General features: G+C 44.4%; 1 protein-coding gene across 1 annotated transcript in view; it reads right to left on the minus strand.

The window, feature by feature from the left end:
- The window catches only part of SLC24A3 (solute carrier family 24 member 3), a 504,952-nt gene that overhangs the window by 56,643 nt on the left and 428,342 nt on the right, over positions 1-19,967 (minus strand). Inside the window, exon 7 of the mRNA XM_024123706.1 lies at positions 3,869-3,943. Within this exon, the coding sequence (XP_023979474.1) occupies positions 3,869-3,943 (75 nt within the window). The remainder of the gene's footprint in view (positions 1-3,868; positions 3,944-19,967) is intronic.

The raw sequence follows: 19,967 nt of genomic DNA on the forward strand, positions 1-19,967 counted from the left end.
CATCGGCAGGCGGACTCTCAACCACTGCGCCACCAGGGAAGCCCCTCAGGCTGGTTTTAAGTCTCATGTGAAAATGACTGCAAGAACGAACAGCCCTCAGAAATCCAGACAACCAAGCTGCCATGATGCTTCCCCTTTCGAGACGATCCTCGCCTGCAGCAGATGAACATCTGAGGAAATGGTGTCCACTCGTATTTGAGGTTGAGTTTCTCCAAGTGCAGTGGGTGCCACTGGCATCAGAATCACGGGGGAAGATCCTGGTTGAAGTGAAGCTTCCTGGGTCCAACCCCAGGATCTACTGAATTAAAATCTCTGGTTTGCATGTTTCCAGGAGGCATGCTGAGCGTTTCCTGTGCTGCTGAATTTGGAGGAACACCACTTAAAGTAGAAAGAACCAAGACCAAACCCTGAGGACCCAGACGTTCTCTTTTCCATTACTTCCTAACAGTGGAGAAAGGTAATTTTTCTCAAGATCATAAAAATCTAGCCTTGACGTCAGGTCGGTAAACATACAGTCCAATCTCTAGGTCACAGCAAAGAATCACTTGCTTTTGACTCTGTTGCCATCGGAGGGAACACAGAGCTTCCGGCATCCTGCGAGCAGCTGAGTCAGCTCTGATTCATCCTCAGCAGGTGATTGCTTTGTCCAAAGACCCCGCTCGGGTGAGCGTCGCCCACAGCCTGAGGCTGCAAAACCGCTTTGTTCCTTCACCTTAAAGTAGAAAGAACCAAGACCAAACCCTGAGGACCCAGACGTTCTCTTTTCCATTACTTCCTAACAGTGGAGAAAGGTAATTTTTCTCAAGATCATAAAAATCTAGCCTTGACGTCAGGTCGGTAAACATACAGTCCAATCTCTAGGTCACAGCAAAGAATCACTTGCTTTTGACTCTGTTGCCATCGGAGGGAACACAGAGCTTCTGGCATCCTGCGAGCAGCTGAGTCAGCTCTGATTCATCCTCAGCAGGTGATTGCTTTGCCCAAAGACCCCGCTCGGCTCGGGTGAGCGTCGCCCACAGCCTGAGGCTGCAAAACCGCTTTGTTTCTTCACACGTCATTAGCGACAATTACATTTGTTCTATCTTGAACACGGCCAGATAAATGGGACAGAATCTGAGGACCCAGACGTTCTCTTTTCCATTACTTCCTAACAGTGGAGAAAGGTAATTTTTCTCAAGATCATAAAAATCTAGCCTTGACGTCAGGTCGGTAAACATACAGTCCAATCTCTAGGTCACAGCAAAGAATCACTTGCTTTTGACTCTGTTGCCATCGGAGGGAACACAGAGCTTCTGGCATCCTGCGAGCAGCTGAGTCAGCTCTGATTCATCCTCAGCAGGTGATTGCTTTGCCCAAAGACCCCGCTCGGCTCGGGTGAGCGTCGCCCACAGCCTGAGGCTGCAAAACCGCTTTGTTTCTTCACACGTCATTAGCGACAATTACATTTGTTCTATCTTGAACACGTCCAGATAAATGTGACAGAATACAGGTTATTTCACACACGGTCCAGGAGGTGTCTATGTGAAAACAGAGTGAAGCCGAGGCCAGCAAATCTGCCAACGGGCGTGGACGTTGCCGAGTCCGTGCTCCCAGGGGGTCTTGTTTTTTTTTTCCTTTGGTATAAATTTATTTACTTATTTATTTTTGCCTGTGTCAGGTCTTTATCGCTGCGTGCGGGCTTTCTCTCTAGTTGCGGGGAGCGGGGGCTGCTCTTCTTTGTGGTGCGTGGGCTTCTCATTGCAGTGGCTTCTCTTGTTGCAGAGCAGGGGCTCTAGGCGCACGGACTTCAGTAGTTGTGGCATGCGGGCTTCAGTAGTTGTGGCTCTTGGGCTCAGTTGCTCCACGGCACGTGGGATCTTCCTGGACCAGGGCTCAAACCCGTGTCCCCTGCATTGGCAGGCGGATTCTTAACCACTGCACCTCCAGGGAAGTCCCTCCCAGGGGGTCTTGGACTGCACTGTTCTGGCTCATCTCCTTGTCTCTAGGAGGGTGGACACCTCCTTCTGGAATTCAGTAAAATGGAGAACTGCGTTCATTGACACCATCCACTAACACGTGTCTTGAAAAATGTAATTTTCATAAATCATCCTAAAATACCCTGACAGCAGAAGAGCAGAGTGCATGTGAGCTGTATGGGATCGGGCATCACAGGACAAAGATCCTGCAGAGCGTGTTTGAGCAGTCTGGGCTGGGTGAACAGAGGCTTCTAGATCTGGGGGTGATCGTACCTCTTCCACAGGTACAAGAACACAGAGCTCATAGGTGTCCTTAAGTCTGCTGACCAGGAATTCAACGGACACACTGTGTTTTCAGTCCAACGTGGGCACTTCTGCCCTTGGGGCTGGTCTCAGCCCTCCTGATGGTCAATCGCCCCTGGAATGAGGGCGCTGTGGCTGTAAACCCAAAGCTCTTCCCTTGGAGCTGCTGTTGACTTAACTAACCCATCTGATTCCTTTGGGGAAAGTCTTGTATTAAACATCACTTTTGACTTATTTGTATATACAGCTTTATAATTAAATCTAATTTATAATTAAATTAATTATTTATAATTAAATAATATACAGGTAAGTGCTTTGTAAACAGGTTAAGTAAATCCTTCAGAGGATCTATTTCCGTTCTGTGCGTAGGGAAACTAAGACCTGGAGACACCGATTTCTCCAAGGTCATCAGAGCTAGCGAGAAGGGGACCCGAATCAGGAGCCAGGTCTCCCGATTCCCACGTGTTGTTCTGATTTGCTGCCCTTCTCCTGGACGTCTCGGCTTGCCAAGCTAAGGGATTTGGGTTTGTCCCCACAGGACATGGAGCCACTGATCATATAAACACAGGACTGGCATTTGCAGGTGTTCTTTGTCGAGACACCGTTTGGACAGCTCTGAGGACTGACCAGGGAGGGGGGGAGTAGAGGGGGAGGGGGTGGGCAGCTGTGATGCTACTGTTACATTAATCTACAACGAGCTTCATCAGTTCAGGCCAGAGATGCAAAAAGCCTCAAGGAAAACGGGCTACTGGGGACACACTGGGGAGACTTTTACAAAGTGAAAATCCACAGGACAATGAAGCTAAATGCGTATCTTGGGGGCTGGGGGGAAGGTCAGTTTTTTTTTTTTTTTTTGTGGTATGCGGGCCTTCCTCTGTTGTGGCCTCTCCCGTTGCGGAGCACAGGCTCCGGACGCGCAGGCTCAGCGGCCATGGCTCACGGGTCCAGCCGCTCCGCGACATGTGGGATCTTCCCGGACCGGGGCGCGAACCCGGTTCCCCTGCATCGGCAGGCGGACGCGCAACCACTGCACCACCAGGGAAGCCCCAAGGAAGGTCAGTTTAATATCATTCCCAGGCTGGGTAGCTAGGGTAGGAATGGGGGCTGAAATAAAGGAGGAGGGTCCAGTCTTGGGGAAATCATCCTAAATGTAGAGACACATTGGGTCTGGGGCACGAAGGTGTCTAGTAGAGAGCTGCTTACCCACTGCTAGGGACACAGTGTGGGCATGTCCGCGTGAAGGCGGTAATGGCAACGGGTACTGTGGCATGGGCAGGGCGTGTCCTGGGAGAGTGCACAGAGTAAAAGGGGGAGAAGGAAGGTCCACACCCAGGGATGCTGAAGGGAGTTATAGAGGAGCCCATGAGGAAAGTGAGTGCAAAGCGTCGGGGGAATCGTAGGAAAACAGCAGGGGATGCTCATGGAGCTGGGGGACCAGAGCCAGCTCCTGCTCTGAGCACCGGACCATCAGGCTGGGGTTCTGAGTGACCAAAGTAGCCGCCTCCACGCACCTGCTCCACTTGGAGGAGCCACACGTCACCCCGAGCTGAGAAGGATGATTGGGAGATAAGAGGCCAGGGATCCAGGCAAGGTGCCCATTACACACTTACCACGATGAGCGCGACCACGGACAGCGTGTAGTAAATGGAGTCCCTCAACAGGCACCAGGAGGACAGAGCCACGACCTGGAGGAAAAGGGGAAAGGAGGTGAGAAACAGGACATCAACTGTGCGAGAGAGACAGCCCGGCTCCTGGCGCTGTGGCCAGTGATGACCCAGACACACAACCTAGCATTTGTGTCTCTGTCCTGGAGACCCAGGCCATCTGCCAGTTGATAGGAATATACTGAAGTCTTTAGGCATAACAGTCTGGGTCTCCTGAGAATCGGATGCCAAGATGGGGTTGAACCTGCAAGGACTTCATTAGGGGGAGACGCCCAGGAGAGAAGACCAGGAGTAGGCCGGGGAACCGGGAGGGCTGCTCAGCCATGACTGGGGTCTGACCCCCAGAGGAGAGGGAAAGCTGGGTAGACGGACAATCTGAGGAAGGTTCTGCACAGCCGAGCCAAAGTCCCATGTCTCCCAGGAGCCCGCCAGCCTCAGCATCCCTAACGCCACGCGGACCGGAGGAGCTACCTGACCCTGTGTCCTTGTCAACACTCTACCCAGGGCTGGGCAACTGCCACCCTTCAGAAGAGGCGCGGACAGCTGATTTGCAGTCTCCCCCCAACTCCCCGCGCCCTCCTCTCTCCTCTCTATTATATGCCTGGCCTTGTGGGCACTTGACCCCTGGCTTCATCAGAATTTTTTAAAGATTGATTTGCGTCTTGATCTGGAGAAAACATCATCTTAGCAGTGGGGAGCTGTCCCTTTAAAGATGTGGTGACTCTGCTGAGACCAGCGGACACCTTGCTGGAGGATAAGCAGGCTTGGCATCCTGTGTGCAGACTTCCTGCAGGAGAAGGAGGCCCCTGGTACAGAAGGAGGGGCGGGGGTGGGGCCCCGCTGGGCACTGTGGGAGGAGGGGCTGTGGGGAGGGGTGGGGGAGGAGAGAGGGGAAGGGGCCCAGCTTAAGATCCCTGCTCTGGAGGAAGAGTCATTTCTCCTCTGCAAGTCCTTCACAGTCTCTTTTGGAGCGAAAGCTGGTATTTTTCCTCTGCTCTGCAGAGTAGGTCCATTTTCGCAGACTCTCCCAAAGGAGCCTGGGAGAGTCCCAGTGCCCTGTGGGAGTTGCTTCCTGGGCTGTCACGCACAGTCCCTCCCACCTCCCTAGAAAAGTGTCAGCCACCCCAGGGCCACAGGACACTTCTAGCTGCCTTTGCCCTTGGCCTCATAAACGGAAAAGGACACAGCAAATGCCACCTCTCAGCTGGGACAATGACAGGCACACAGTGCACCAAAGACAACAGGAAAAGGGATTCCAGGGACAAGACCGCCTTTGGCGCCTCTTCCCTCCCCTACTGCTGTGTGCGGCTATGAAGAAAAGATCAGGCAAAGTCAAACCAGAGAGGGCTTTCTGGATTCAAATAACATGAAAGATATGACTTAAATAGAACCATAAATGAATAATGAGGCCAGCTTCTTTTCATTAACGCATTCTTCCACTGCTGTGGGGACACTGAGGTATTTTCTGTTGCTAATTTTGCCTTATTTGGATGTGTATTTGCAGATCTAAGTTACAGATGACAGGGTTGTCAAGAAAAGAACTTGTGCCACGAGAATCACTTTAGAACAAACTTTACCCTTTTATCAACTCTCCTTGGACCGTATACTCTTAGAACCTGTGACCATCACTTACTGTCTACGGAACAGAACAAATTGGACTAGACTGTTCATTTTCCATCAGGTCATAAAACGTGGTGAATATTTTAAAATTTATTATAGTTAGGCTAATGGACTTAAAACATGTGGCAAATATCAATCCTGAATTTTCTTAAAAAAATCACTTGGGCTTTTAATTAAAGATGGCAGATTGAACACATACCAGTACCTTTGCTCTTTCTTGTTGCACTGTAACAGGGTAACAGCAAAAGGACTGTTTTGTTTTGTTTTTTAACAAGACATAAACCTGGGAGGAAAGGAGAATAGAAGAGCTGATAAGAGCAATGACATTTTGGAGGCTGAAAGCAGAAGAACAGTTGGTCATTCAGCTGGCAGTGGGCCAAGCTCTAGAAGTGATGGTAAGTGTGGCCTGAAAACAGGATGACTGTGAGACTGTTTAAGAATTCAATCCCAAACCTCCTCCCTCTCTTCAAGCAGACCAGTGACTGCACATCCCTCACCTTATCAGAAACAGGAGACCTGGCATTTAAAGAAGAGAAGTTCCAGAAAAAGGAGGCGAGGAAATAATCAAATGAATAATTAAAAATTCCCAGAAAGATGTGCATTTTCCAGCACAAAGGACAAACTGATGCACACCAATGCATGTCACTGTGAATTTTCAAAAATACCAGGACCAAAAAATGGTCCTAGAAACTACCAAAGAGAGAAAAACGGGAATATAGACAAAGGATCAAAACCAGAATGACATTTTATTTCTCAACCAAAGCACTGGAAGCTAGAAGACAATGGAGGAATGCCTTCAAGATTAGAAGGGAAAATGATTTCAACCTGGAATTCTACACTCAACCAAATTGTTCATTAAGAGTGAGAGAAGACTAAAAATAAAAGTTTAATTATCTCGAAAAAAATGTAATTCCTACGTATCTTTTCCCAGAAAGCTACTGGAGGATGTGCTCCACTAAAATCAGGGAGTAAAACAATTGTTACAGAGAATTATGTTACAATAAACCATTAAACCAAACAATACAAATCTATCGTAATAAGCGAAGAAGATTTCCAGAATGGTGGTGAAGGAAGATTCCAAAATGATGGTAAAAGGAGATTCCAAGATGAAACTTTTGCAGCAGGTCAGAAGACGCAGACGAAATGATGCCAGAAGGACAAAACTGATGGAAAATCTTATGATTCTGAACCCACGGAAAGGAGACTGGAGATCTCTGGGAACAGAGCATAGATACCTCAGCAAACGAACAACAACAAAAAAGACAGTCCTAAACCATGGGGAAAACACAGAGTTGTGCAGGAAAGGAAGATGAATCATTACCCATTATTGGCTCAGCTATAAACAGTGGTCACATAGTCACAATAAACACAGCATAAATTACTGTCTAAGCAAATTTATGGTGTAATTGTTTGGGTAAGACAGAGGGCTGGGCAGTCGGGGTGGGCAGGGCTGAAAGAGACCTTAACCTTCCTCTTCCACACTACTGTGAAGCCATGGGGCATTCTGCAAACTGAAAAGTCAAGTAACTGCCATAGAAGCACGTTATTTGGAGACACTGAGCAAGTGTCAGGAACAACCAAACTAGTGGAAAGTAGCTGCTTCTGAAGGGTGGGACGGGAAGGTGGCTGTCTTTCATAATAAGCCTTCTGGAAGTGGTTGCCTCTTTAAGCTCTGTGTGTATAACTTTAATGAAAATAAAAACTAAAATAAGAAAGTATAATACAAGTTATCCACTTAGATTTACTCCTGCAAGAAGTGCACCTCACGCTGAGCCTAGATGTCAAATCTGCATGGATAGTGATCTATTTTATCTCTTTATAAATAGAATAGTTTTCAATGTATAGACTATCTCCAAATTTCAGCTCCAGATTCAGAGCCTACATTTACCAAAACCAATTTTTTTAAAATTTATTTATTTATTAAAAAAATTTTAAATTGAAGTATAGTTGATTTACAATGTTTCAGGTGTAGAGCAAAGTGATTCAGTTATATATATATAAATATATATATATATATATACACATATACATATATACATATATATATACACACACACATATATATTCTTTTTCAGATTCTTCTTCATTACAGGTTATTGCAAGGTATTGAATATAGTTCCCTGTGTTATAAGCAGGTCCTTGTTGTTTATTTTATATATAGTCGTGTGTATCTGTTAATCCCAAATTCCTAACTCATCCCTCCCCTCACTTTCCCCTTTGGTAACCATAAGTTTGTTTTCTATGTCTGTGAGTCTATTTATGCAAAACCAATTTTTTCTATAGAAGCAATGAACTGGAGGACAAATAAGGCGGCAAATTAGGGAGTAATTTTTCTCCACACTCTAGAAGGAATTAAAGCATCGTTGATTCTGCAGTATCTATAGTGAAAGCTGTGACCATGACCTCATGTCCACCTCTACCTTCCCTTTCTGAGACCACTACTCACCACAGTAGTGAAGATTTACCTGACACTTCCTGCAAACAAGAGGACTGGAAGGGTTATTTCATTCAATCCTACAGCAACCCAAAAAGGTGGGCAGTGTCACCCTCATTGGCCAGAAATCTGGACCTGACCAAGGTGAAGCCTTGCCTGTGGTCATACAACTAACAGTGGGGTGGGGGCTTGGATCTTAACCCAGAAGCCTGGGTCTCACGGCTCTGACCTGACACTCTATGCTACAATGCGTAAACAGAGGCGGGGTAAAAGCAGATACCCATTTGTGATATTTTTTTCTCCATGACATTAAGCCATAAGGCAGGTGCATTAGAGATGGTAGCCAAAGGAAGGAAGAGTTGCAGGTGAGAGACCAAAAAGCAGATACCACAGCTCAATTTAAAAATATACTGCTCTAAAGAGACTCAGGGCAAGTAATCAAGGCAGAAGGAGTGACCACAGTGACAACAGACAGGGATACAGGGTCCATACAGGGTATGGACATATTCCAGGAGGAAGAGAGTCAGTTAGAAAACTGGGAAACTACTCCATTTAGCTAGTCTTTTTTTTTAAAAAAAAAAAACACCAATACAGTTCATTGTTTGCTGATGGAATATTTTACTTTTCCACAGATGTGGATACACTGATGCTTGGGTCTAAGCCACTCTCTTTGCTTCTTGGTGAAGGGGCTTTTATCTCGAGAAGAGGCCAGCAACCATATGACTCATTCGTTGGCAGGGAGGGATCTGTCAGCACCCCTGCATCAACATGGGAGGGAGGCTCTTTGGCATCTTTTGGCAGGCGTCACCCAACCCAGAGCCGGGGAGATGGTGATGAGAAGACAGTGCTTTCTGAGCACTTTGCAAAGTGAACAGGGGTCCTGGGTGAGAACCAACAGTGAGTAATGCTGCCCTTGACCTCATTAATCAATAATACAGATGGCACAGATTATAAGAGGCCATCCGCCGGCAGACTCCTCCATAAATTAAAGCCAGAGGCTCTGTTTTCCCCTATAGCTCTAGGAATCCCTCCCAGCTGGAATTTCATCTTGATATTTCTTTTCTATTTCTGGAGTGCATTTCACTCTTTTTCTATTGAATATGCAGCTTCAGTTTCCTTCTTATAATTTCAGTTAGCTTCAGAGTGGCATGAGGAGAAAAGAAAAAAAAAAACAATCCACACTTCCAAAACAGAGGAAAATACCTTCTCCTTTATTCAAATGTTGAGTGATAATCTGGAATTCTCACTCCTTCCAGGAGGGTAAAATTAATTATTCATGATAAAACTATATATTTTCTGTATATGGATTTGTATTGCAAATCCATATACAGCTATTGATATATATGGTAATATACACACATACACATGGATAGCTAGCATATATAATATGATTTAATATTTATGATTTTTCTTGATGGAGAATGGAATTTGACATTGCAGACACATTTTAAAAGGAACAACTACCCTCAACTTGTGAGCACTTTGCCTTTTTAAAAAGCCATTGAAGCAGTCAGAACACCATAATAGTTACATGACATAAAACATAAAACTGCTATCACTTCAGAGAAATGTTATTTCACACAAATTTCATGGAAAAGGGATTTGAAAATCATAACATGAGTTTTGTTCCAAGCTTTTGAACTGACACAGTTCCTACAGCCAATTCTTATCTCAGGAAAGACAGCCATGCGATGTGGAGCAGGGATGGGGGCTCTGGGGTGTCCCCCACATGGTATGAGGGTGACCAGTGGTGCTAGGGGTCAGAGCAGGTGAGGGAGAGGTCTTGGCACTACAGTCTGTTCCTTATTCAAGTACACTTTCAAAACACTTCGATCCTGGGAAAAGTCACCGAAATACAAATGGCTCCTGCTTTCTGGAAATTTACTGCCGAGAATGGACAGTAATAGGTCGTGATAATTGGGATTGACATATATACACTAACATGTATAAAATTGATAACTAATAAGAACCTGCTGTATAAATAAGTAAATAAAATAAAATTTAAAAAAATAGGTTGTGTAAAAAGACAATAATAAGCTTTTGCAAAATACAGTGAATGTCCTCTTATTAATCTTTGCAAACAGGAAGAGAAAATGAATTCATATTTTAAATTTTAATTTTTCTAAGAAAACCCATTGTGAGCTCTAGTTTTACTTAAGGAAGACAAATGACAAGTAAACAAGCTGCTACTGGAGATACATTTAAATAAAAACAAGGCCACATCAGGACCGTACAGGCATATAGTAGTCTCCCAAATGCTCTTCATTGATCAAGCTGAACAGTAACCACAGATGCTCTAATGACCTGAAGTGCCTGGGATGCAGAAGTGCCTTCTCAATCATTCAAAACATTAGGTGCAGGAGTTTTCACGCTGGATGTAAGTGCTGCCTGCTAGGCCTTCAAAACTTGGTAGCTCAGACTGTTCTCGCACACATCAGAATTAAGGGGGGTCGGTTCAGTCTTAGGGGAGGACTGCACCGGCTGTGCTCCTGGAGCCCTTTGCCTAGTCACCTAGGACCAGGTGTGGGGTCTGCACTCACTGCCAGGTATTGCTGTGCCAACTCTAGGGACCAGCACTAGGTACAAGTTTGCTGAATAAAAGTAGGGCATTTAGGGTAATTTCATGTAAGTGGACATGTTAGCTTGGATTTACCCAGAAGCAGAGCCTGAGGCAAGGATTGGAGTGCATATGGTTTATTTGGGAGGTGATACTAGGAAACGCTGCTGGGGGAAGTGAGGCAGGTAATGAAAAGGTAATAAGCAAGTCACAGCAGGAGACTGGGGCACCATCCTGGTGGGGTGCTCTGGGGGACCCTGGAGAACATGCCTCTCTCCTGTCTCATCCAAGGGGAGAGGGAGTTGGGGTATTTATTCACCTACTCCCACCAGTCATTGCTTCAGGGCTGCACCTGGAGTGTTGATTCCCTGGCCAAGGAGGGCCCTCAGACAGAGAAACGCAGGTTCTGGCAGGGGGAAGTCAGGCCAGTGGGAACGGAAACGGTAAAGGTGAGGGTCATGAGTGGGGCACCAACAGTGTCTGCTTTAACCCTAAACGTGGATTTACATAATAATCCAATAATCAGAGTAAGCATTCCTACACACACACACACACACGCACACACAAATACACACACACACACACACGCAGAGTTTTGTAAGCCTAAAAATACAACTCGTATATACACCACATCTTTATCCATTCATCTGCCAGTGGACACTTAGGTTGCTTCCATGTCTTGGCTATTGCAAATAGTGCTGCAGTGAACACTGGGGTGCATGTATCTTTTCAAATTATAGTTTTCTCCAGATATATGCCCAGGAGTGGTACTACTCAGCCATAAAAAAAGAATGAAATAATGCCATTTGCAGCAATGGGGATGGACCTAGAGATTATCATAGAAAGGGAAGTAAGTTAGACAGAGAAAGACAAACATCATATGATATTGCTCATGTGTGGAATCTAAAAAGGTGATACAAATGAACTTACTTATAAAACAGAAACAGACCCACAGACATAGAAAACAAACTTATGGTTGCCAAAGGGGAAAGGGGGGGAGGGATAAATTAGGAGTTTGGGATTAACATACACACACAGACATAGAAAACAAACTTATGGTTGCCAAAGGGGAAAGGGGGGGAGGGATAGATTAGGAGTTTGGGATTAACATACACACAATACTATATATAAAATAGATAACCCACCAACCTACTGTATAGCACAGGGAACTATACTCAATATTTTGTAATAACCTACAAAGGAAAAGAATCTGAAAAAGAATAAATATATACATATGTACAACTGAATCACTTTGCTGTACACCTGAAACTAACACAACATTGTAAATCAAGTACACATCAGTAAAAAAAAAAAAAAAAAAAAAAAATCCCATTTACATAAAGTTCTAAAGCAGAGCATATTAACTATGCTGTTTTAAGTCTGGAATAGTGTTCCCCTGGGGCCGGGGGTAGCGTCTGAAAGGGCACGAGGGGCTCCTGGAGGCCAGGACTCTTCTCTTTCTTGATCAGGTCCTGGTGACTGGGGTGTGCTCAGTTGTGAAAAGTCATTGAGCTGTACTTATGATGTACTTCTGTGTACTGCTGTGCACTTTTCTGAATCTACATGGTACTTCAATAAAAATCTTATTCAAACAAAACAAAAATGCAATTACAAGGTTAGTTGTTAACGTGAATTTTACGTATTTATTTTAACAGTAACCACTCCATCACACTTGGAGTTGGCTTATTAGTAAAGTTGCCAGAAAAAATACAGGACACCCAGCTGAATTTGAATTTCAAGTAAACGATAACTAACTTAAAAGTATGATCTCAAATATCACCTGGAAGAATATACTGAAAATATATTTGTTGCTTATCTGAAAATGGAAATTTAACTGGATGCCCTTTGTTATGTGAAATCTGGTAACCCTAGGTATTAGATTTTGGGCATTGGTTAAAATAACTATTTTGACTTTCTTTGGATAAGCACAAAATTGGAAGTTTAGTGATTTTGGAATAAATATTCTTAAGATGAGGGGAAAGCTGAACCTCTTCTACATTGTCTACTTATGCTGGATATTGACTGCTGTTTTATTCCGGCCATTTGGCTTGCTCAGAGTTTTTTTTTTTTTTTCCCTTTGTTTCTTGTTAATTGCAGTAATTGCCCACATGTTCATTACAATTTTGGGGGAGATTTCTACCTCACCAAGACTTTTGCCTTCTCTTGAAAAAAGCCTGAAGACCTGGCAACAGGGGGTTATTCTCGTGCCACCGTGGAGCTGTCAGCAGAGCCCTTTTTAGGTGGATGTGCATCCTTCAGCCCTCACTGTCCCCTCCCCTTCCCTCTATGTCCCTCAGCTGCAAAGGCAAGAGTCAGCTGCCATGTAGTCCTTCCTTTCTGCTACTAATGTCCTCAGACCTGACCCCTTCACTCACCTATTCTGTATACCTGGGCGCTGCCAGGACAGGCATTTGTGATCCCTAATCCAGAAGAATTATTTTAATTAGCCTTGACAATGCTGAACACACCAGCGGCCATTTCTTTACAACCAACGCTGCGCTCAGAGTTCTAAACATTCTGTGCTACGTGTTCCTTTGCACTCACTGGACCCCTTTTCAGAACTGTGTATTAAAAGGCAAAAAATAAATAACAAAGAACTAAAAAGAAACCGATTCACTGAAATCCAGTTATCAAAACATTGAGAACTGAAGCTATCGTGATACATGCCTCTCTAGTAACAAGAGCCAGTAAACTTCCTTATTGTAAGAAATCAGTTGTTTAAGTGTAGTGATCAGTGGGAAGGGTCTGGAGTACCTGCAGTAACTGTAACATAGCATGAAAACAGCTTACGTGTCTATTGGAGACAAAATCCCAGCTCACGTTACCATGGTCTGTTCCTCATGAATAATGAAGTGAAATGGTAAATAGAAGTGGTTAGCAAAAAGAAAGATGCATTTTTTTCTCATCCAAGTTCATAGGCCCCTTAATCTAGTTTTTGGCAACAGAAGCCCTGAGGTTCTGCCCTTTCTCAGTCCCTGGATTTTTGACATTTAATTACTTGTCCCTCCACCAGAAGGGGGACCGGAGGTAAGGTGGCTCTCTGTCCATCCTGGCTGTGCCGATGAGAACTTAGCGGGAGGAGGTTGAAGCTAACAGCAAAAACACTGTTTGGGGCTGTCTGTGGATTTCCATTATGTGTGCTTTCTGTTTCATCCATTATCACAGAGAGGAACTTGGCTACATTTAGAGTTTTCCTGGAAGAATTAACGTGGCTCCTACAACATGCAATCTCTTATCTCAGCCCCGTAAGTGCTGAGTGGAAGTCGTTCCTCTGAGGACTGAGGAGATGCTCCCTCCACAGCTTAGTGCTGTCTCAGCTAAATACCCAAGTGTGGTCGGGACAGCCTGTTAGGACTGCAGCTCTCAGGCCCCACTCTAGACCCGCTGCACCCGAATCTGCCTCTTAACAAGACCGCCGGGGGACCCACATGTGCATTACGGTGTGAGAAGCGCTGGCTTAGGGGAAGGAGAATTTTGGAATCTGAGTCACACCTGTGACCTTGCGGTATAAACAGCAAGAGACTGGGGCCCGCGGCCCTCACCCTGGGGTGGGGGGTCTGGACAGGATGCAGTGGGCATGGGTCGCCACTTAGGCTCTTTGCGCCAGAGAGCAACTGGGTGTGTCTGAGTTGCAGGTGCAAACTAGAAACATCGCTTGCATGGGGTTTCCTACTCCATCAATTTCTATCACCAACCCCGCTTCAGATGTTGGGGGAAACCACCCCTTGGTACAAACCAGGCCAGAACATTCCTGCTCCCTCCCAAGCTCTCGTACTTGACCTACTGAAAAGACGATATAAAGAAATCCAAATCAGTGGTGCTGAATTTATTTTTAACTTTATACCATTTGAGTTAGTAGCCAGATACACATAGGAGGCAAATATTTCCTCATTTGATCAATTATGAAGCCTAAAAGGACAATGTCAAGCTTGAGGGATCATTTCACTGTCCCGATCTGTAACACAGTCTGGTGGGACGAGGGTCTCCAAAACGGGGTGGGGCTTCTCTGCCTTTGAAGTGCTGATAGAAAAGGAAGTTAATACATATCATGTGAGTTCAGTAATCAGACAGCTAAGACCGTGTATTTGAGTTGAAGCTTCTGGAAGTAAGAACCTGGCTAAAAGTACATTATTACATTAGCATTTGGTGTTTACATTACCACATGATGTTTTCCATGCTGTCAGAAAACCGATAATGTAAGCATAAGGGGAAGACGCTCCATTTCCTTCTAGTCTCTCTGGAAATTAAAATGCTGGAGGCAAAGGGGGATGGAAAGACAGGAGAGACAGCTACCTTCCAGTCCACAGGCTTGGATATGGATTTGGAAGGGTCCGTTTCATACCTGGAAGGATCCACATTTCTCTGGCTTCATCAAGTTACAGAGGACAGGAAATGTGGATCGTGTACTTTAAAACGAAGCTTTCTACCTACTGTTTGACAAGGGTTGGAGCTTGCGTCATATCGGGAGCTCATCTGACCTATTCTGTGTCCAAAGGAAACGTGGGTGGCCGCCACCGTGGGAGCGCCAGGTTGGAAAGGAAGCACTTGTCCCCTCTCAGGTGTGGACTCAGGGTCACACTCTGATCTCGGGGGTGTGCAGTGATATTTTCATACCAAGAAATACCGGTTGCTGCGTCTGTGTGGCTCATCCGGCCCCAGTCGATCCATCAGGCAATTTATTTTAGGTACTTTCTGAGACTCAGGGTAGGGAGAACAGGACACCCATGAATCAATTCCGCAGCCACGGAAAACTGAACACAAGAAGGTTTCTTTAATGGATGCTTGGAAGATAACGTCCCCCTGCATTAAAGATCTTGAGGATTAAAATACGGTAACATCAAAACACATCTAGACTTGATCTGCCTTAAGCAGTGAAGCAGAGGCTCAGGCAGCCAGTAAAACGTGCCAGCTGAGAAAAGCCCCTTCCCCAAAGAGCGGACTAGTTTTTAGCCAAAATCAAGGGGAGAGGTTATCTAAGAATTTTGTTAATTTCACTTTGCAAATGACCTTGTAAATGGAGAGCAGTGAGTGCCTTAGCTGTTCCCAGGATCAGAAGTGTAATCCAATGCGGTGTGGAAAGTAATGCAGTAAGGATACGGTGCTTGTCCTGTCTGGAGGAAAAGGAGACATGAGGTGGGCTGGGGTGGGCGTGGGACCTCGGCCCTCCATCTGTGCCTCCTCTCCGTCCCCTGACTCTCTTCCCAATGCACGGCCTGCAGGCCTGAGCTTCTCCCCAGCCTCGCCCTTCACGGCCTGTGCTCCTCCTCACTTCACGTCTCCACCTGGAATGACCATTGTTACCCACACCAGCCCCTCAGCAGTGTGCAAGGATCCATGCAAAAATGTCTGAGAAGACCCTAAGATTCCGGGCTGAGAGGAAGGTCGTCCATGGAGGCATTAGGAACAAAGAGTGGCTTTACCTGGAGCGCCCTGTCTCGTTCCCAGGAAAGAAAAAGCCTCTCTGAACGATCTGGGGCCTTCAGGGACCCGGGATTGGGCTGTTTCCCGGGAGGTCATGGCCCGCGATGGAGCCCCTTCCTTAACAGCCAACATTTAAACGTTGGTTCTTATGTGCCAAACGCTGCACCAAGCGCTTTACCTGCCTTTTTCCTTCCAATCTTTTACTCCTGACATTTTACAGATGAGTCAACCAAGGCTAAGCAAGGTTACATAATCTGCCCAAGGGTCGGAGTTTGAAAGTGATTGAGCCACACCTTGAACCAGGTCTGAATACCTGCGGAGCCCACACAGTTACCCCTTTGCCAGGGATTATTCAACTTAGCTGATCATAAGAATGACCTGGGTCTGTTTGATAATAGATTCCTGGGCCCACCCCAGGCCTTTTGAATCAGACTCTCAACTGTGGCTGTACGCTGGAATCACCTGGAAGTTTCAGGAAACACTCATGCCTGGGTCCCACCCCCGGAGATGCTGAGTTAGCTGAGCCAGGCTCTGGCTGGGCCACTGGGATTTTTCAAAGCTTCCCAGGTGATTCCTAACAGCCAGCAGGGGTTGAGACCACTGCCCCGTCCTGCTACCACCTGTTAGGCTGAAGGATGTCCAGATAATCAGAAATGAGAAACTACCAGGCATCCCCTGTCCCACACAACGCAGAAGGAAACCCCACCTACGTGTATGAGATTTTGAGAAATAACAATAGATTTTACCTATTCCTTACGAATATTTCAGAGCCCACACACTAGCAGTGTTGCCATCCATCAGTCTGCTTATAAAGTAGCTCTGTTTTAATATCTCTTTTAGATTTAGAATAAAAATTTACCTTGAGAGTCACATCAGGATAAAAGAAGAAGTGTGGAATTGCTGGGTGTCACTTCTAGCTGCAAAGACTCAAAGGCCGGGAGCTGGAATCACGGGAAGTTTTGTTCACTGGCGGGGCTGGTGGCTGATGGTGGCTGTCAACTGGGTTCCCAGCTAGGGCTACTGGCCTAACCTGCCAATGGTCTCTCCCTGTGGCTGGGGCTTCCTCACAGCGTGGCAGCCTCGGGGCAGTTAGACCACTTAAATGAGGGCTCTGGGCTCCAAATGTAAGTGTCCCAAGAGAACAGGCAGAAGCTGCATAGCCTTTTATGAGCTGGTCTCAAAGGTCATATAGCTTCACTTTTACTAAGTCACAAGACTGATAAAGTCTAATCACTGTCTGGAGCCTTAAAGTTGGATAGAAGTATTAGCAAGAAAGTTTTAATATAGTTCCCTTCAAATGAAACAAATACTTAATAAAATGTTTATTAAAAAAATTTTTTTTGATGTGGACCATTTTTAAAGTCTTTATTGAATTTGTTACAATATTGCTTCTGTTTCACGTTTCTTTTGGGTTTTTTGGCCCCGAGGCATGTGGGGTCTTAGCTCCCTGACCAGGGATCAAACCCACACCCGCTGCAGTGGAAGGCAAAGTCTTAACCACTGGACCACCAGGGAAGGCCCAAAATATTTAAATCGAATTTCCTAAGGATGCATTTGGATGCCTACGTCATGCACACTTCTACAAATTACTGCCAGTCTTGGGAGACAGAAGGGTTATACACTGTTTCCATAAACTTCTTCCTATTTCTATCTGATTTTCAATTAATAATCCACTGAAATTTGTAGGTCTTGTGTAAGATAAACTTTCAAATATAAAAGTGATGATTATGGTTTAAAAAAATCAAGCAGTACAACTGTGTGTGAAAATAAAAACCTTCTGCCTGCCCTTGCCCTTCACCCCCGTCTCACTCCCCAAAGGTAACCATTCTAAACATTTCTGCTTTGGGTTATTTTAGGTGTCACAAAACTAATACCAACTAATTTGCTACTATCTCTATATATTGGTTTCTATTGACCTCTCACTATGAAACATGAGAAAAGCAGTAGGGCAGATGGTGAAGACCAGGACCCCTGGCCAGAGTCTCTAAGCTCAAATCCCAGCCCTCACACTCCCAGGCATACGACTGTGGGCAAGCTATTACGTCTGTGCCTCAGCTTTACCATCTTCAAAATGGGGCTAATAACAGCATCCCCCTCCAGGGTTATTATGAGGATCAAAAGCATTGATCTATGTAACAGGTTTAGAAATCTGATTAAAGCCTATGTAATAAGAGACAGCTATTCTTGGTGTTTCTGTACTCCCTTGTTCCTCCTCCTCCTCGCCTGTATACTTGAGTTAGTTCTTCTAGGGGTTATCTTAATGACTTTATCTCCATATTAAGAAAATTAAATTGCACAAAAAAATTAGATAAGTACTTAAGGGTCTACAAGGAAAAACAGCTTCCTCACCCCTCCTTCTTGCCAGCAGTGTACACTTTTAATTATTTTCATTTTTAGTTGTTTTGTTCTTATTTCCTAATGCCAAATAAAAGGATCATAATAGCTCTTTCTAGATTTATCCATTTTAGATATCATCTATTGAATCCCACTATGAAAAATAAAGATTAACTCATTTATATCTTTCCTTACATCCCCTTATTCTCTTAATATTTGAAAGGCATATTATTATTATTTGGGCTAATATATATCTGAAGGTTTTTTCCTCTATTTCACATTCCATTAGCTTTTGGAAGTGCTTCTTCATTCCACATTAGGTAGAGCAAGAGCGTTCACATCCCCCCTTCAGCCACCTCCTCATCCCACCTTTTACGCTCTAAACTTCTCTCAGGTATAACTCGATTTTTATGTTGTCAACGTTAAAAACATTTACATTCTAGTCTATCACCATCTTTTAGTTGTCTATGTTTTATCTAAAGGTTGAGTCTAAATGTAGAAAAACAATAAATAGCAGTCACATTATTACTACTAGTAAGTGAATACTCCCACTCAAAGAGTGTGCTCAGGAGGTAATTTTTTCTTGTGGGTCAATGCCACGACCCACTTGCCATTCAAAAGATAATGTTCTTTAGTCAGGATAAAGTAGAATCTATTACCTTAAACATCATTCTTAAAAAACAACTATTCCATATTTTAGTTTGCACCATATATTCACGGTACATTTCTTGCATAGATTTTTTTGTCTTGGAGTTGGAAACTATATTTCTTTCCTTGTTGGGAGACTCAACATGTGCCTTCTTCCCCATATTACCAGCATGTGAAGACACTTACATTTTTTTTATATGACTTGCAATTAATTCCATTCATCTTCTTGGAGAACTTAGAACCCTCTTTCTTTGAAAATTTGTAGCATTTCCTTTGTAGATTTGCTTGCTCAGCCGGCTTTTTAGGATGTCTTTTCATTGGACTTCTGTGTCGATTTTGCCAACTTCTTTTTTAGATTTTACCCTTATTTTGCTGGAGCACATTCTTAAGCATCTTCCTAAAAAAGGTTAAGTGAGAGGTAAAATTCTGAAGCTTTTGCTAGAAAATATTTTTATTTGATCTCCCATTTGATTGTTTGTTTAGCTAACTATAGAATTTTCAGTCCAACTTCATGATCTTTCCTAACATTCAAAGTATAGTTCTGTTGTCTTCTGGCATTCAGTGTTGCCAGTTGAAGTCTGAAGTTAGTCCAATTCCATTCCTTTGTACATGACCTATTTCCTTTCTGAAAATTTTAGGATCTTTGGCTGGATGTTTCAACATTTCATGCAGATGTTTCTAAGCACAAGTTTACTTTCATTCTTTGTGTCTGCCACTGTGTCAGCTCTTTCAATATGTGGATGTATGTTTGCCTTCTGTTGAGAGGAAATTTCCTACTATTGTATATTTGTTGACTTCCTTTCCAATTTCTGCTCTCTCTTCTTCTGGAACTCCAGTTAGATTTCATACTGGAGCCCCCAGATTGATCTTCCATGTTTCTTAATTTTTCTGTCATATTTCCCAACACTTTTTCTTCCTACTCTGAATGATTCCTGTGTCTCTCAAGTCTGTTCTGGTCAGCAGTATATCAATTTTATTATTTTAGTCCTTTTCATATTCTTAACATTTTGGAATCACATTGAAATTTTTAA

The sequence above is a fragment of the Physeter macrocephalus genome, chromosome 14 (genome assembly GCF_002837175.3).
Source record: "Physeter macrocephalus isolate SW-GA chromosome 14, ASM283717v5, whole genome shotgun sequence".
NCBI classification, from domain to species: domain Eukaryota; kingdom Metazoa; phylum Chordata; class Mammalia; order Artiodactyla; family Physeteridae; genus Physeter; species Physeter macrocephalus.